The sequence below is a fragment of the Sciurus carolinensis genome, chromosome 13 (assembly GCF_902686445.1).
Source record: "Sciurus carolinensis chromosome 13, mSciCar1.2, whole genome shotgun sequence".
Classification (NCBI taxonomy): Eukaryota; Metazoa; Chordata; class Mammalia; order Rodentia; family Sciuridae; genus Sciurus; species Sciurus carolinensis.
The window spans coordinates 49,495,593-49,514,657 of record NC_062225.1 but is presented as its reverse complement, the minus strand read 5'-3'; the positions used below and the strand labels follow the sequence as shown (position 1 = coordinate 49,514,657).

At 32.9% G+C, this 19,065-nt stretch overlaps 1 protein-coding gene across 1 annotated transcript in view; it reads right to left on the bottom strand.

Annotated features, from left to right (window-relative positions):
- The window catches only part of Asb3 (ankyrin repeat and SOCS box containing 3), a 97,958-nt gene that overhangs the window by 33,030 nt on the left and 45,863 nt on the right, over positions 1-19,065 (bottom strand). Inside the window, 4 exon segments of the mRNA XM_047521851.1 lie at positions 9,550-9,747; positions 11,948-12,125; positions 15,263-15,398; positions 16,021-16,133. Of these exon segments, the coding sequence (XP_047377807.1) occupies positions 9,550-9,747; positions 11,948-12,125; positions 15,263-15,398; positions 16,021-16,133 (625 nt within the window).

The following is a 19,065-nucleotide window of genomic DNA, read 5'->3' as shown; positions in this document are numbered from 1 at the left end:
GCATAAGGCCTTGGGTTCAATCCCTAGCACCACAAAAAAAAAAAAAAAAAAAAAAATTACTATCCACCACTGGTAGGTTATGATGAAACTGAAAATGATATAATCCTTATGAGAGCAAAATGGCAAGATTACTAAAACAAGTATCATTACAAAGTTATAAGGAATATCAACTATGAAACTAGACCCTGAGTAAGTTACTTAACCTTTCCAGAACAAAGAACTGGCAATACAAGTATTTGTAAAATAAATAAATATTAAGTAAAATACCATGTAAAATGAAATATATCTAAACATATATTTAGATATACTTATGTAAATAAACATAAAAATGTAAGTATTAAAATGTTCAGACTTCTTTTAATTCAGTAATGTAATCCTTGGGAATACAAAATTCAAAAGAAATTATAACCCATTTCTACAAAATTGTTAACTACAGTATTGTCTATGAAATACTTTAACAAAGAAATGACAATAACAGAGGAACAGGTATTATATTATATACATTATACCATTATCAAAAACTGCAGTTAAGATGGTTGTATAATGGAGTTTTATTCAGACATAAGAAAACTAAAATTGCCATGCACAGGAAATGGATGGAACTTGAGACCATTATGTTAAGTGAAATAAGCCAAACTTAGAAGATCAAAGGTTGCCCATTTCTCTCATATAGAAAATAGAAAGGAAAAAGGATAAGAAAGGTGACCCAGGGAGGGGAGAGGGTTTCTGAAAATTTAAAGGAGATGAGTAAAGTAGAGGAGAGAGGACAGGAAATGGGAAACAGAAGAGAAAGGGGAAATACTGGGGAATGATACTGGAGAAATTATATTGTTATATGTGTGCATGCATGGATATGTAACAATAAATCCCACCATTATATACAACTATAATGTACCAATAAAAAAAATAGGAAAAAAGATGGTTGTGTAACAACCTTTAAAAAATATTTATGATATAATTTTAACTGTAATGAAGCTTAACAAACATATGTTCACTACACAGACAACTAAAAAAGAAGATAGCCAAGAATAAAATTATTCCTTCTTTTGACACTGACAATTTTAAAGAGCTATAAATTAAAAAAGAAATACTTCAAAATCATAGTATATAGAATCTAAATAAATAAGAGTTGCAAATTTAGTTTAAAACAAATATAAATTGACAAATAGTCATATGAGACCAACTACTTCTGAGGACCTATATATAAAACTTCAAAGGTTTTACACAGTTAAGACACTATATAAGCAGGTAAAAATGTCTTCTACTTATGTATACCTTTATAAATCTATCTTATTTATTCTCCAATTTATGTTTCTTTGTTTAAAAGATAAAACAGTATTCTCTTTACTATTAATCATTTATATAGCAATTAGAAAGCAAAAATCTATAATTCCATAATTTCTTTGTAAAAATTAATAACTGTTGCTTGTCTACTATATTTCTATTTGTTCCTGATAGGAAATCTGCCATCATTCATATCATTGTTCTTGAAAACAACCCTACACGTATGCTTTTTTCCTCTGGCAGCTTTGAGATACATCAAGTATTTGTTGCCACCAGTCTTGCACTATAGGAATCCTGAAGAATAGTTCTAAATAGTTATCACCAATTTCTCTCAACCACTTTACACTCATTTAACTAGGTTCTCATTGTTTTGCCTACAATTACTACTTGCTGATTTTACTTACAGAAGAGATAAACTATACACGAATTGTTGAGAACATTCCAATAAGTATGAAGGGAAACTGCACAAAAAGCTTGAGATACTGGGTCATTCCAATATGGATACACAATTTTCAAGAAACCTGGCAATTTTCCAGTCATATTGTTGATATGTGCAATTCAGGAAATGGTTGAATTCTTCTCTCAAGCATTTGAAACCATCAATAGCCTAACTGTAGATACTTAGATGTTAAAAATCCAATCCAGAAGACATACTTTTGCTATAGAACTTAAGTACATGGTATCTCCTAAAAGCACCTTATGAGAGAAAATGCTACAGACAGGTACTCAAGTCATTTTTTGTTTAGCAAAAACTACAAAACCAAAAAGATTTCTTATTAAAATTTCAGTACAGCACCTAGACATGTGGTTCATGCTAAGAAAAATTTAAGGTTAAGGACAAAAGATAAACCATCTAAGTGTGAGAGGAACATGTGTGCATGGGATTCCTTATAATAACAAACTTAACACGGTATTTATTCTGTATTAGGCACTACATTAAGTGGGTTACAAGTAAAATTTGCCTGAATCCTATAACCCTAAGAAGTTCTATTATATTATCTCCATTCTAAATTCAAAAACTGAAGCTTAGTCACAAAGTCAATAATTGATGGAACTGGGATGATAATATCAAACCAAAACTAATAGTGAATAGGATACAGCAGGTTCCTGAAATCTCTCTCCTCTATTATTAAAACTGAACACTTCATGAAACTGAGAAAAATTTTAAGACTAGACCTATGTTTCCCAAACTATGTTTCATGGAACTTTAGTCCTTGAAAAGGATCCATTATGAAAAAGGTTCTTTAATGAAAAACTGGAGAAATCTTATTCAGTATACAGTGAGTCAAGAAAAGAGAGAAAAATAGGATGAACTTATTTTTAAGCAGATTGTTAAGTTACATTTTCAAATTATATGCTCTGATTTTCTTCAACCTCCAGACACTTTTTAAGAAGCACCTTTAAAATTAAAGCAATCATTAATCTGAAGAAAGTATAATAAATGGAGTATAAAATGCCTAAAAAGTCTATTAAACACAAGAGCAATGGTATATTTATTATAAATGTGAGTTTATCCTTTATTTCAGGATTTTTAAAACCTTTGTAGATCCACTCCCCTCTAAGGAATTCACAAAGCATGCTGTAGTAACAAAAATTCTCACAAGTCCTCCAGAAAAGAAACTATTAACATAGTTTAACCCTGTTTTCCAAACCAATTAAACTATAGAATTACTCTTGTCCTATGTAGTATCTATTAACCATCTACAGAATAAGGATTCTACAAAATTATGTTTTGGAAAACAGCCCTAACTTCTTACAATGACTGTACTAATGCTGCCTTGTTTCAGAAGGGACAAGAGCATACTTCCAAAACCTTATAAAACTAACTAGGAGTTACAATATAGACCCTTTTTCAAGAAAACTACTATTTCTAAGAAGAAGAATAACTGTAAAATAAAATGTAGAATCACAGAATTTTTGTCAGCATGCCCTGAGCTTCTAGGAAGGTTATCCAGTATGTGGACATGCTCTAGAAATGCAAGAAATCTAACTGTTCTATTTGACCTTGATTATTAGACATCACCAGGAATACAATAAATTCTTTAGCTTAGGTAACCTTTGGTTAAAATATAGATTATATGGAAATATCTCTGTATTTTTCTTAATACTTCAAAAAATTTTCTTAAGCCCTGATATCAAATTGGGAAAACTCTCTAAATCACTCCGTGGGGAATAAAGAGTTAAACCTGTTTAACACAATCATCAAGAATTAATTGTGACACAGAGTCAACTCATTATAGAAATAGTCATAATCACTGGATTCTAAGAAAGAGGAGATCACTAAAAATCAGTCTAGATCTTATTTTTGGGCGTGTACATTTTTCACCACTCTGCTCTTTGAAGTTCAAAAATGGTCTACAGCCATACCACTCTGAATATGTCCAATCTCATCTGAAGTTCAAAGATGAGCAGAAAAACAGTACCCACGGAAAAGGACAGAGAAAATTAATAATAAAACAATTTATTTTAAACAAACAGAAATGGGCAAACATTTGAGCATTTTATGTTCAATATCTAACAAAATATTCAACAAAATATCTAATCAACTTATTAAATGAATTATCAAAAGGTCATAGATAAATTTTACCTGAATGGCTTTCAGTCACTGGCTAAAAACAAAATGAAAACAATAGGTGAGTTCAATGTGTACACTAGTGATTAATAGAATGGACATAAAGATTTACATGAAATAATGTGATGACTAATGCTCATTATCAATCAGAAATACAGAAAACATCAGGTCAGCTAAGATATGGTCTCCATCAATAGCCAAATATAAAAGGTCATTAATATTTGTTCAAATTGTCCTGAAATTTCCAATTTCCCTCCTCCTTTTCCCATTCCAGTTAGAGGAATCTTTTTCTTATATTTTCTCACTTAAGTTGAATTATTTAACTGTGCCCTTGAAAGACTGGCATCATATCACTGCAGCTATAAACTTTTCAGTCCCAAGAACAAAGACTACTTTTGCTTCAAGATCTGTACCTTGGCAGAAGAAACACTTTATGCTGCAAAGTGGGGAACAGAGTTAAAGGTCACTGTTTAAAATGGAAACTATCCTCCCAAAACTACCACCAAAACCATTAGTACACTAATTCTGAGCTAAAAAGTCAAGTTGACTGAGTAACAGAAAATTTAAAGCCCAAAGTTATTATTTATATTTATTTTTATCACCTTTAATATTAATTATATTATTCATAAAAGCAATAAAAGTTTGCTAAACCTAAGAGGCCAATAGTGTAAGAAAGGCCATATGTACTGAATTTATAGATTTCAGAGAAATACCAGAAAACATGCAAATGAGAAGACAAAAGTCTCTTACTCATTAACACCTTAAGTGAGATAAGTGTTAATTAAATCTTTTTATACGACAATCTTACACCAAATTAACATACAACATATTGTTATAAAATTTCAAAACTCATACCACTAATCTTATTCCATTATCTATTACCAAAGCCCTGAAAATTTACATACCAAATTAATTTTAGAAAATGGCATCTTCTAAATTACCTGATACCAAGTGTCATAGCCAAAATTTGAACTCTTGCTAATAATTAGTAAATGGGATATATGAAATTTGCATTGCTTCATTAAGAAAATTAGGGAAAAAATAAAAGATAATAATTACTTTTAAGTTAAAATTATATTCAATTATCCTTGTTTTGTAAATGGTGATTCTATTGAATTTAATAAATGTTTAGGCATGATTGTACAGAATCCCAATTTTAAGATGCTGATTTGTTTTTACTCACTTCATATACAAAAACAAAATCTATTGAGACAATAAAAAATTTTCTTAATCAGCAAAGGTTTATACAAAGTCCCAAAATAATCCATTTTCATTTTACATGGACAGTGACTGACATGCAAGTCAACAGTCCAATATTAGCTAATATAAATGTAATATAAGGATTAAATGATTAATTGATGTTATTGTCTATATAGATAGCAGGTAGAGAACTTACCTAGACATTTTTCTATGAACCAAAAATTATGCAATGTACTATTCCTTTTTTTTGGTACCAAGGATTAAACTCAGGGGCAATCAACCACTGAGCCACATCCCCAGCCCTATTTTATATTTTATTTAGAGACAGGGCCTCACTGAGTTGCTTAGTGCCTTGCCATTGCTGACGCTGGCTTTGAACTCTCCATCCTCCTATCTCAGCCTCCCAAGCCACTGGGATTACAGGCATGTGCCACTGTGCCCAGCTCAATGTACAATTCTTAAATCAACTCTTTTATTTATGGATATTAATTGCAGACATACATGATCTACCATCGTTTAGATTTAATTCCTTGGGAAAGTTTCCCTTTAATTGAACTCCCTACAAATAGGTAATAATGCAAAAATGTTTCAAAATTTAGCCCATCACAGGATCCAAGCAAACAAATGAAAAGTCAATTAGAAAGGAGACCAGACCTTATAAAACAGATATTTTGGTGTTTTGATATTTTTATAGAGGCCAACATATAATATTTTCCAATTACTCTTCTTACTGAAAATCTACCTTACTAATTAAAATAATACATTTAGTTCAATTAACAACAAGTTCCCACATGGAAGAAAATAGCTCAATTCATCTTTTGGAGAGCCATCAAACTACATTTCAATTACACTTTACAGGGCAGTTCAAAGAATAAAATATCCAAGAGGAGCAAAAAGCAAAGTTTCTTAGCTAGTATGCGTGACCAAGGACTACTTACTATACATCACACTGCTTCTTCATTTTTGGTTTATGAAATATGATTGGGTTTGAGTGTGCTTTTCTTTGGCCTATCCTGTTTGGTTTACTGAGCTTCTCAAATCTACAAATTTATATCTTCATCTAAAGTTGAGAGGTTTTGGTTCATTAATAAATTACATACTTTTTCCATGCTAATCACTTTCTCCTATCCTAGAATGGACTTTAATGAATACTTTAATACTGGACTTTAATACTGATGTTGTTCCTCAGGTCCAAGGCTCTGGGTGAGTTTTGTTTGTTTGTTTGTGTTTATTTTTGTTTTCCCCTTCAATCTGTATTCCTGTACTGTGTAGATAATTTCTATTCATCTTAAAGTCAGTTGACTCTCTTTCACTTCCATTCTGCTTTGGAGCTCATGTAATTAATTTTATAGTTTTTAATTAATCAGTTGAAAATTTCTACCTTTCATTTATTTCAAGTATGTTAACCTCAGGAACCAGAGTTATAATAGCCATTTTCGATTATCTGTTATTTCCAACATCTGCATCCTCTCAGGGTGGACATCTAATTGCCTTTTCTCTTGAGATGGAGTCATATTTTACTAGTTCTTTATATACCAAATAATTTTAGACTATATCCTGGATGCTGTAAATGTTATGTTTACAGACTTCAGGTCCTGTGTCTTATAATCCTTTGAAGAATACTGATTTGTTGTTGTAGTTGTTTATTTTAGCAGTCACATAACCTAGTTAGATTCAGACTACAAGTTCTGCTTCATCTTCTATAGACAGTGGTACTAACAACAACTCATTCTCAAAGTTTTTGTTATGTTGCTTTGGGCCTGGACCCATGAATATGCAACTTGATACTTAGTTTGAGATGCTGGTGATAGTTTAAATCATGCTTTCAATAATTTGGGTCTGTTTTGTGCATCTCCATTATATTCTCTGGCACACAGAGTTCTTATTGGGATGTTAGCTGCTGAAGCCACTGCTGCTACCCAGTTCCAGATTGGGGTCTGCCATCAGGACAACATGGCAAAAGGAAAAAAACAGAAAGTTCATGTCCAGAAGAGTCACTTCACCAAATTACTGCTTCCTTTCATAATCTGCCTACTTTGATCTATTTGACAGAGTCCCTAGGTAGATTCGTTTGTATTTTGACCCATTTTTTGATGCGGTTTGAGAGCAAAAGAGGGGCATTAGTGGGATTACTCTCCTGAGGCTAGAAGTAAACCCACACTGCATGTTAAGAATGTCTTGAGCTGGGGAGATAGCTCAGTTGGTACAGTGCTTGCCTCACAAGCACAAGTCCCTGGGTTCAATCCCCAGTATCACAAAAAAAAAAAAAAAAAAAAAAAAGTATGTCTTAGCAGCACTAAAGTTTACAGAGTGACTTAGATATAAAAAGTAAGCCAATAAGAGTTCTTTAAAAATACTATACAGGCTATACCTCAATGATGGAACACTTGGATCTTTAATCCCCAACACTAGGAAAAAAAAAAAAGAGAGAGAGAGAGAGAACACAAAAATGCAACATTGGAGTACTTGTGAAAAATAGAGAAAAACAACCATTTATGTCATTATTCAACAGTAAGAAAATAGTTCATATTTAGAGTCATGCTAGATGCAGCAGAAAAAAAAGAGGAGCCTTGTCTTCCATTATTGAGCACATTAAAAACACTTCTTAGTAAAGAGGTAGAAGACAGTAGAGCAAATGCTACTAAATAATATTTTTCCCCATTAGGTTTTAAGTTCTTAAAGGATGGGGTTCATGCTTCAGCTTCTTCAATACATTTGATAGAATCTATTTTAGTGTTCTCTACAAAACAACTGGCTAATTAATGTTATTGACTAAGTTTGCAGAAATCAAAGGAAGAAAGGAAACTAATCTTGGAAAAATCCAGAAGCCTATTTAAGACCTCTTCCACCAATCTTCATTTATCTAAATCCTATAAATGGCATAAAACAGATTGTCCATTTCTCAAAGAATATCATTAATTTTAAGGTATTCCAGAGAAAACAGGTACAATGTACTATATAGGTCTAATTCAAACTACGCTTACAAGACAATAAGGCAAGAGCTCAACTACTGTTACCAAAAGACCAAAAAAATCTTAGTTTCTCAAGAAAAATGAGATGAAGGTCAAAAAAGACCATCATTACACAGGGGATGTGTTAGATATAAGAGAGAGAAAGACAACTGAAACCAAGTTACCCAAGTGTTCTTCCTAAAGATAAGCTAAAGTAATTAAGGTTCCTCTTGAACAAAAGAGAAAACTTGAAAGATTATATAATAAAACTCTAAGAAATCATGAGTGTTATGCATAGAGTGGGTCCCATATACTCAGATTAACCAGATCTTCAAACTAAAATGTATACCTGGAAGTTTAATTTAGAACAAATAATATGAACCAGTATTTAACATAGCAAATATTAAGAGATATAAAGATGTAAAGGCAGAAGAGCTTAATAAATAAGTTTCAGCAGAGAATTAAATTAAATCACAAGTACATCTCTATAATGAGGAATTTAGGAAAGCCAATGAAATTTGAAGTATGCCTGTAACCCCTTCTGCTTCCTTAAAAATAATATCAACTGAACATATTCTATTATTGGATTATACACAGATATCACTCAGTAAGACGTCTTACTCATAAGGTTTATTCTTTTTTGAGGGGATAGGTCTCACTGAGTTGCTTAGTGCCTCACTTTTGCTTTGGCTTTGAATTTGCAATCCTCCTGCCTCAGCCTCCCAAACCATTGGGATTACAGGCATGTACCACCCTGGGGATTGAACTCAGGGCCTTGTGCTTGTGAAGTAAGCACTCTACCAACTGAGCTATATCTCCAGCCCATAAAGTTTACTCTTAATGTCTACTTTAAAATTTTAGTAGTATTATAGACAACTTATTGGCCAGAAACTTAGAAAAACCACATTAATTCTTTAATTACTCTACTTTATAGGATCATGGCGGACTAATGAAACATTTTTTAGACCTTTAAAATTCAATTATTCTAACTGACATGAAGAAATCCTATACGTCAACTACATTAAACTGCAATATCTACAAAACTAATGTTTTGTTTTAAGGCTCACAATAAGTTTTATAAATATAATTTCACAGGAAAATAACCTGAAACACAATTATTGCTGTACTTGATAAAGTCACATTTTTAATTCCTGAATTATTTTGAAGGACCAAAGATAATCAGAGAATTCCTCCATTTTTGTTAAAATATTTAAAGTGTTCCCTGAATTGCTACACTGAAAATGTAATCCAGATTCAAAAAGGGAAAGAAAATTGACCAGGCTCTGGATTCAATTCACAGTACAAAAAAAAAAAAAGAGGGGAAGACAACAACCTGACAATCTAAACAATCTAAAATTATCACCTAATTTTTTCTATAGCCAGACTGAATATGGCACACAGTGGATTTTTCTGTTTGTTTTCTAAGTTAGCAGTTTAGCACTAACAAAGATACCAAAATTTCCCTACAAGAAAAAGTCACTTGGGAATACATCTCCATGTAGCAAAAAAAAAAAAGACTTAAAATATAGCAAATACACATACTCCTTTTGGAAAGCCATGCACATGGGAGAACTAAATCCAAAGACTAGGCACATCTGGGCATCTGGGCTGTAGCCATTCTGGAGTAATATTTCCAGGCACTCTTCATGTCCTCCAAACACTGCAGAGTAAACAGGGCTCACTTTGTCCAGTCCAGTGTCACAGACCCGGTTAGTAAGTGGTATTAACAAGTCCAAGATTCTACAAATAAACAAATTCAGGAGCACTTAATATTTCATATTTATAATGAGTGCAGGAAAGATTTCTACTTCATGTATTTTAAGATATTGATTGATTGATTTAAAGAAGCCTTTCTGTCTTTATTATACTTGCTATCTCCAGTAATTACTATATGACACATAGTACAAAATGTTTCACTTACTGTTGTATAATATAAAGGTCCTTAAATATACCTGAAACAGAATTATGTAATGTTCCTACAAGGAAACAGGTAATTATTTTCTCTCCAGGATTTTTACTAATTATTGCCTTACCAGTACCACCTTCCCTACAAAATTCAAATTATTAGCTATTTTAAGATCTTAAATTATTTAAATATTTATTATATTAAATATAAATCAGAATTAAGAAAATGAAGTATTTTCCTTCTTAAAGTACTAATTAATTTTGTTTTTCCAATTAGTATAAATTTTTAAAGATAATGAGTGACAAGAAATAAAGAATAATATTTTCATCAGGAAGAAATTTGGATTTCTTTTTTTTTTTTTTTTTTTTTTTTTTTTGGGTGCTGGGGATCAAACCCAGGGCCTTGTGCTTACAAGGCAAGCACTCTACCGACTGAGCTATCTCCCCAGCCCCTGGATTTCTGATAAGATATATTCTGTGAAAAAATATGTGTTTATTAAAATCTAAAACAAATTTATAAAGAAGCTGGTTGCTAGGTGGGGAAAAGTTCTAAAGAAAATCATTAAAAGTTCTCAAATGATTTGTAAAGTTAGGTCTAGCAGTCAGTTGGGGAGAAAAAGGACTATTGTTCTCTTCTAAAATTGAAAATAAAACTGTAAGGATGAAATAAGCCAGGAAATTTCCCCCATTCTGGAAAAAGACAGGGCCACTCCAAAGTATCTTTATAACACTGTTTTTCTCTTTGTTACTTTTCCTTATGTAAACTAGACCCAAGATAACATTAAAGGAGAACTTATGTTCTCAGAAAGGGTTACCTCTAAAGTAGGCTAGAAGGAATCATTAGTGGCAAACAGAGGCCTCGAAATTGAGCACAATTGAGGATAAATTCCTAAAGGAGTTGTGGTATCAATTTAAAGCTCAGAGTAAAACTGCATCGAAGATTTATGCTTAAAAAAAAAAAAAAAAAATTGGGAGGGCCAGAGGTGTATTTCAGTGGTAGAGTAATTGCCGAGCATGACAAATTCTTGGATTTAATCCCCAATACAGAAAGGGAAAAAAATAAATAAAGAATTATGAAAAATATCAAATTTCAAAACCTAAGTATCTTGTTAAGATAAAAGGTCTATTTAATAGCTGTTAAATTGAAAAAATATGTCTGATTGTTTAAATGGGTTTGAAATTTTTTACTCTTTTTCCACAAGGTACAAGTATGCTTACAAATACCTTTAAGGACATAGTGAAATACCATGCCACCTAGTGGTATAATACACAAATTGTAGAATCTGTTTTCCTACTATGTAAACAAAGTAAAGACCATTTTTACTTTTTAAATTAAATAATACCAACAACAGCTATAAAAAGTACTATCGTAGAATTATGACCCTAAAGATCATAAATATATATTTAAAGAAAACTTTTTAGTGTCAATAAATAAGAGGCAGTCATATTCTTATAGAACCAGGTTACCAGCTCAGAGTATAAGATTCCTATAACTCCTGATTTACTCTTCCCAGAGAACACCAATGATTTCATGAGAATTCTTGGGAAGGAACAAAGAACAACAGCAACAGGGGAAAAATACCTTGTTGGCTTTGAGATTAGATAAAGAGAATTCCAATCAAAAGGGTTCAAGATGGGAATGTCTACTCAGCATATACAAATGAAAGACTCCACTGTAAGGGGTCACAAACTCAAAAACTTGAGGCCATCGGAATGCTAGCTGAATATGCCTGGGATAAAACTAAGGAGGGGGAGAGGAGATCATAATCAGAGAAATCATAGGGGAGACTCCACACCCTAAGAAAGCCCCAGAAGCTACCCCATCTCTAACCATTCTGCCTCATGGTAGAAAAGTAAGATCAAGAAGAGCTAAGGATAACAAGAGGACAGACTAAGAACAGGTTTAATCACCCAGCAGATTGGCTAGGGAGGGAAATATCAAGGAATTTGCCAGGAGGTAGAAGGTCTGGCCCAGATTTATTTCTTATTAACTTTTAATTATGAGATCATTTTTATTCTCTTTTTTAACACTTACTTTGCATGGCCCATTTGTGCAGCTGCATGAATAGGTAACTGCCAGTTGTCCTCATTACAGTAAAGATCAGGATCTGCTCCACTGGACAGCAAAAGTTCTACACATTTTGTGTGACCCTCTTGAGCAGCAATGAACAAGGGAGTAGCTTTGTCCAAGGCTTGACAATTAACATTTGCTCCTAACACAAAGTAAAACATTTAACAGAAAATCTTCACTTGTGTTAAAAAAAAAAAAAAAAAAAAAAATATATATATATATATATATATATATATATAGAAATTTCAAAGCAACAGCCATAAAAGAGTTTGACAGTACATCTTTTCCCTCTCCATGGATGTTGTTGAATAAACACACATTGCCAAGTTGTTAGGAATCGTTTAAATAGTTTTTGCTCTTATGTCAGCAAGAAAACAAGTGATCATATTTTAGAATTCATTTTTAAGCTAAAACACAACTCCTATTCAATGAAAGATGAATTTCATTCCAATCCTCCAACAAGCACTCTGGGTCCAAAATATAAACATATAAAAGGAAAAATGCAAATCATCAAATATGGGTAATATTTCTGATACTTACTGAGAAAGATGAGAGAAGTCTAAGTTTTGAAACATTATAGATGCCACTAATTGGTTTAGGCTAAGATTCATGAAAAAAATTACCAGTAGATAAAACATATGTAGAATCTATGCCTTAAAACTAGTATTAACTATGCTCTTTTATTCTTCCTTCATGACTATTGCAATGATAAAGCTGACAATATAGAAAATTTATTTATTAATTTATCATTATTTATTATTTATTTATTAATTTATTTATTAATTATTTTAAATGGGTTTCTGAGCTTACTCTATAATCATAAGTCTGATCAAGTTATTTCAACAGCAGATATAAAGATTTGAAAAGGTTGAGAATGACCTTAATTTCTGTTAAAGTTTTGAAAATAGGCTTCCCCAAATTTTTTTCACTGGCAAACAATGTATTAAATATGTTAAATATTGTATTATTACATGATCATGAGTTATTTAAAATTGTCTGGAATATAACTCAATATAAAAATCATCATCGACAGGGAAAATACATACTATCTTTTATTTAAAAGGATATTTGTAAATGTACCTGGAATAAACCAAAGCCCTGAAATAGACAAAAACTATGCAAATGGTAAGTTAAAGAGACTATGGAATCTTCAGGAATTCCAAACATGCTAGACAACTAGAATCTTAATTATATGAGGTGGGTGTTTCACCTGCTGTCAGCTTCAGACAGAAGTGAACACCATTACTAAGAAAAGAATAAATTGAGAAAGAACCCTCAACTTTTTTTTTTAAAAACCAATGTTCTATTTTGAAAGAGAATTTCAAAGTATCAGAAAATGTAAGGGACCAGTCCCTATAAGCCTACAGGTGGAAAGGTTGAAAAAATAACAGACATTTCACTAAAAGGAAAGTCACTTTAAGGAACTGGAAACATATAATTACATTATAAACATACCTGTCTTTTCAACTTGCAACTCATAACAATTCAGAGACAGAGAGAGAGAGAGAGAGAGAGAGAGAGAGGAGGAAGGAGGAGGAGGAGGAGGAGGAGGAGGAGAAAAAAGAACAACAAAAAAATAGGTGTTTAGAGCTCCAGCTTGGCATGAGGTGAGAACCTTTGAGGTACAGTTTTATTTATTTTATTCAAAATATTAGTTGAGGGCTGGAATTGTGACTCAGTGGTTAGAGTGTTTGTCTACCCTGTGTGAGGCACTGGGTTTGATCCTCAGTACCACATAAAAATAAATAAGTTATAAAATTTAAAAATATGTATTAGTTGAACATTAATGACTAGAACTTGTGGGACGGGAAGTCATTAACAGAATTAGGATAGTCCCCAGGAGTATTAAGTAGTATAGGAAAAAACATTAGAAGTCAGAAGATCTGAGTCCAATGCTAGCTGAAGATGACTGGGATAAAACTAAGGAGGTAGGGAGGCTGGTTATAATCAGAGAAACCAGAGGAGAGACTCAACACCCTAAGAAAGCCCCAAAAGCTACCCCATCTCTAACCATGGTAGGAAAAGTAGCCCTGACTCTGATTCTAACAGGAAATAGTTTCTGGATGTCAGTTTCAGACAGAAGTGAACACCATTACTAAGAAAAGACTAAATCGGACACTCAGGACCTGAGATTCTTAACCTAAAAACACATATTTAAAGAAATTATTTTGGAGGTTCCTTTTAATTCTAAGACTTATAAATTCATTATTTATACCAGACACCTTAAACTAGTATTTAATAGTAACTTTTTTTTTTACTTCATACTTCAACCTAAGGATTTGATGGTTTGTTAAAATCAGTGTTCTAATGTCTAAATAAATTTTGTCTATTTGAAAGTAGTTTATTTTGGGGGGAGCGGAGGGGGGTTACTGGGGAATAACCGCAAGGGTGCTTTACCACTGAGCTATAACCCCAATTCTTTTTTATTTTAAGCCAGGTTCTCACTGAGTTGCTGAGGATCTCACTAAATTGCTGGCATCGGCCTCGAACTTGCAATCCTGTCTCAGCCTCCCAAGACACTGAGATTATAGTTGCACACCACCGTGACCAGCTTGGAGGTAACTTAAAAGTCCAGATACTAAAATAAATTGCCTGACAGAAAATCTGGTCATACTTCCCCTTCCCACAGCTATTCATGCTTCATCAGATTAGAACTTTGAGAGTACACACTGGGAAGAATTTAAAAGCCCCTGTATAACACACACTTCTAGTCACAGAAATGTCACACAAGTTAAGAATGTCACCTTAGCACCATCTTCTCTAGCAACGCTAAACATGCAAAGGTTGTTGGGGAGAAAACTTCAGCAGGTTTGTGTTGCTATTAACATAATAAAGTATAGGCATGCTTTGAAATAAACCCATTTAAATAAACACACAATTATTAAAACATAAATTTAAAGGCTTAACATATAAAATAACCAAATAACAAATTAATTAAGCCTAAACTAGTCTTGTACCTTAGGAAGCTGGAAGGTGCTCTGGTCCCTTTAGGAAAGGACAGCTCCATCATTCAACTTGCCAATAAACCTGCTTTAGTGATAGATCTTACATAGAATGTTCTTACACAGAAAAATTAGTAGTTATGCATTGCACTGCTAGTAACAGACACTTAATAATCAGGCTTATAAATCAACTTACACATACTCTTATTTACCACTTACATAAAACCATAAATTGCATAACCTTATTTGTATATAGGTCAAGAATTATTTTTCCTAAGACGATATAAAGTTAAAATTTATGATCTCAACAGTGCGAAAGCTAATGAATCAATCTTACCTGATGAAATAAGTATGTTCAAGCTTTCTAGCTTGCCATACTGAGCAGCCACAAATAAAGGCGTGATTCCAAAGTCATCCTGGCATTCCTTGTTTGCTCCTTTTTTAAGAAGCAATTTTATGATCTCAGCATTTTCCTAAAGCACAGATTCATATTTTAAATAAGAGGGAAAAAAATAGAAGGTATCTTTTTTCTTACTGTATTATTTTTTCTTTTCCTTTTCTTTTCTTTTTAATTCTCTCAGTAAAGGAAAACTTGAAGAAGAAAAAAAATCAACAAAACACTGTATGGTTGTATTGGTTGGAAAGGAAATGATCAAACAATTAAATTAAACTATACTTCTAGCTAGTCCAGTAAATGTAAACAGATTAAAAACTGACCTCCAGGGATGATAATCCTTACAAAATTTTGCAAAATTAGTTTACTACCCCACTAAGAAGCTAACACAGTTTCTAAACACACTGTTAGAAAGAAGTCCCTACTCTTTATCAATTTACACCCCACATATTCTGATGGTTTCTTAACTATGATATCAACATTTGAAAAATTTAGATAATCCTTATAGCCCAAAGCTGCTACAGTTACTATAGCAGTTGGTTTATTCAGTATGATCATTAGCATTTAGACTGCCTTTTCTGTACTGCACTAACCATCATAAATCACAGGCAAGTAGAAAGCAAAAACTGCACAGAACTGTCATTTTGAAAGGGTAAAACACACAATTTACATGGAAATGAAATAATAAATTCAGAGATTACCTGGAAAGAAGCCTGGTGCAAGGAGTTCCATCCACACATAGAATGGGATCCATTAACGTTTGCTCCGTGTCGAAGTAACAGCCTTAACACATCTATCTGTCCATTTTCAACAGCTGCAATACAGGAGTCAGAAAAATTTTTGTCAGCAAAAAAGTATGTTTGTAGGGCTGGACACTTTGGTGATGTTCTCATCACTTATTCATCTCAGAACTCATAATGCTGTGCTCATTCCTAAATAGTTATCACAAAATCATGTCTTAATCAAAACTCATTTATATACACCTAATCCTTTTTGTGCACATACAAAATTATTTTCAATAGTATGTTAAAAGATACAGAGGAAATGGAAACAAAAGGCAAACATTCTCTCTGAAAATGGAGATAATATGGATCTAGTTTGCTAGAAATGCAAATGGGAAAGGGATAGGGTGAACAGTTCAGAAGAAATAGTACCAGTCTGGAATTTTTAATCAAAAAGGTTAAAAATGGCTAGGGATATAGCTTAGTTGGTAGAGTGCTTGCCTTGCATGCACAAGGCCCTGGGTTCAATTCCCAGCACCACAAAAAAAAAACAAAGGTTGAAAGGTTTGCTATCATTACCATTTGATTAAAAATGACAAGAATCAATGACAAGGTGAAAGGTAAGTTCTGAATCTTGGACATTTTTTTAACATCATAAACAACCATTATTAAAATAATATTCTTATATCCACCAACAAAAATATGTAAATCTTCTCAGCTACTTGAACTAAAGGGGGACTCCAGATAAACCACATACCAATTAAAGAAATATGTGTTATTTAACTAATAACTAAAACTGATTACTCCCAATTGTTGGTATAGTAGATCCTCTGAAGAAATAGTCTGTATGCCTACAGACACCTCCCAAAAAGAGTACACACAAATTACTTGACTTTCCTTTACATATGTAACTTACATTAAAGCAAAGTATGTTTAAATCTATTGTCAAATGCATATAACAGTTTATAAATCCTACTTAGTAATAATAGGTACAACCTACTTGGGGAACATGTTATCAGGTTGGTACAACAAGCAAGTGGAGCTAAACTTTCCACAATGTATCCACCACAAAACTTAGCTAGGATGACAAGAATTCTGGAAGAGTTTAAGCATGGAGTTAATGAAAATCAGAATGCCAAAATATAATTATATACAGTAGTTCTCCCTATTTACAGTTTTCCTTTCTACGTTTTTCATACTCACAGTTACTCAGTCAATGGTGGCCCAAAATTTTAAATGGAAAAATTCCAGAAATAAACAATGTATAAATTTAAAACTTCACACTGTTTGGAGTGGTGTCATAAACCTCAGGCTGTTCACTCTTTCCTTCCCAGGATATGAATAATCCAGCACAGCCACACTGTAAATACTACCTGCCCAATCGTCATTAGTAAACTTGGCAATTTTATTTCAGTATATCACCATAATCATACTATCTTATATTAGTTATTTTTAAATATCTTACTGTGCCAAATTTATAATTAAACTTTACCACAGTAAGAGAGAAAAATAGAGAAAGAGGAAGAGGGAGGACATAGTACGTAAAAGATTTGGTACTATTTGCAGCTTCAGGCATGCACTGGGCATCTTGAAATATGTCTGCATATGAGGGGATACTGAGGGGGTACTACTGTAGTGCTACATAAAATGAATATACACACATACACACACACTCGTAAATCAATGGCAAAGAAGATAAAATGTAATAGCTCCATACCTATTAAATGACTATTAAATAACTTCATTAAAATTTAAGTTTGGAGAAACAGTAACATCTACAATAGAGTTGAGATATGTATAAGAGGCCTAACCATGTACTTGGGGTATGGGGAAGGTGGTTTTTAAATATATATTTTTTTTTATTTCAAGCAGTTATTCTATATCTCCTACTAGAGTAGGAGGATGAAAATGGGAATCAACAATTCTCAGTCATAAAAAGAGAAAGGCATTAGACATTTGAATTAGGCATTACACTTGAAAAATGCTAATACAGATGAAACAATGGAGAAAATAAATTCCTTAAAAATGTAAAGCAAGGAAGTATACTCATTATTACTGAAGTTAAGTAACATGCCATTGATACTCTATTAATTTTTTAATGGCGGTGATGTTGGGGTTTTTTGTTTGTGGCACTGGGGATTGAGCGCAGGGGTGCTCTACCACCAAGCTACATTCCCAGCCCTGAGTCCCTTTTAGGTTATTGTTTTATTTTGTTTTTGAGACAGGGTCTTGCTAAACTGCTGAGGCTGGCCTCAAACTTGTGATCCTCCTGAATCAGCCTCCTGAGTCACTGGGTTATAGGCATTTGTCAAAGCAGCTGGCAATATTCTATTAGTTTTAGATACTGAATTTATACTTATGGCTTGGATCTGGAATGCTCACCAAAAGATCGTGTGTTGGAAGTGTGATCCCCAGTGAGGCAATGTCCAGAGATGGGGCTTTTGAGAAGTGTTTAGACCATGAGGGCTCTGACCTTATGATCTAATGAAGGACTCCACTAAAGACTACATGGAATGCTGACAGGTGGAACCTAGTTGGCGGAAGTAGATCACGGGGGCATGCCCTGGAGAGGTTTATCTTCTTCAGCCCTTCCCCTACTCCATCCTAATCTCTCTCTACTGCATCCCAACTGCCAAAGCAGTTTTCCTCTGCCATACCCTTCTACCATAATGCTGTCTTGCCTCCAGTCAAAAGCAATGGAGCTGGTGACCGTGGACTGAAAGCTCTGAAGCTGTGAGCCAAGTCAGTCATTCTTCCTTGAAGTTGTTCTTGTCAGGTATTTTGGTTGTAGCAATAAAAAACTGACTAATACGAACCAAAGTTTATTTCTTCGTAAGAACTCTAGGAAGTCTTTTAATCAAAAATTCTCTCATTCTGGGAAGTTTCAAAAATGTAACCAATAATTGCCATAGTATCACAAAGGTAGAAGTTTAACATTATTTACTTCATTTCTAAGTTAATATTTAAGCATTTTACCAAGGAAAAAAATAAGTTAAGCTGTTTGTCTACATTCAATCTAAAGTC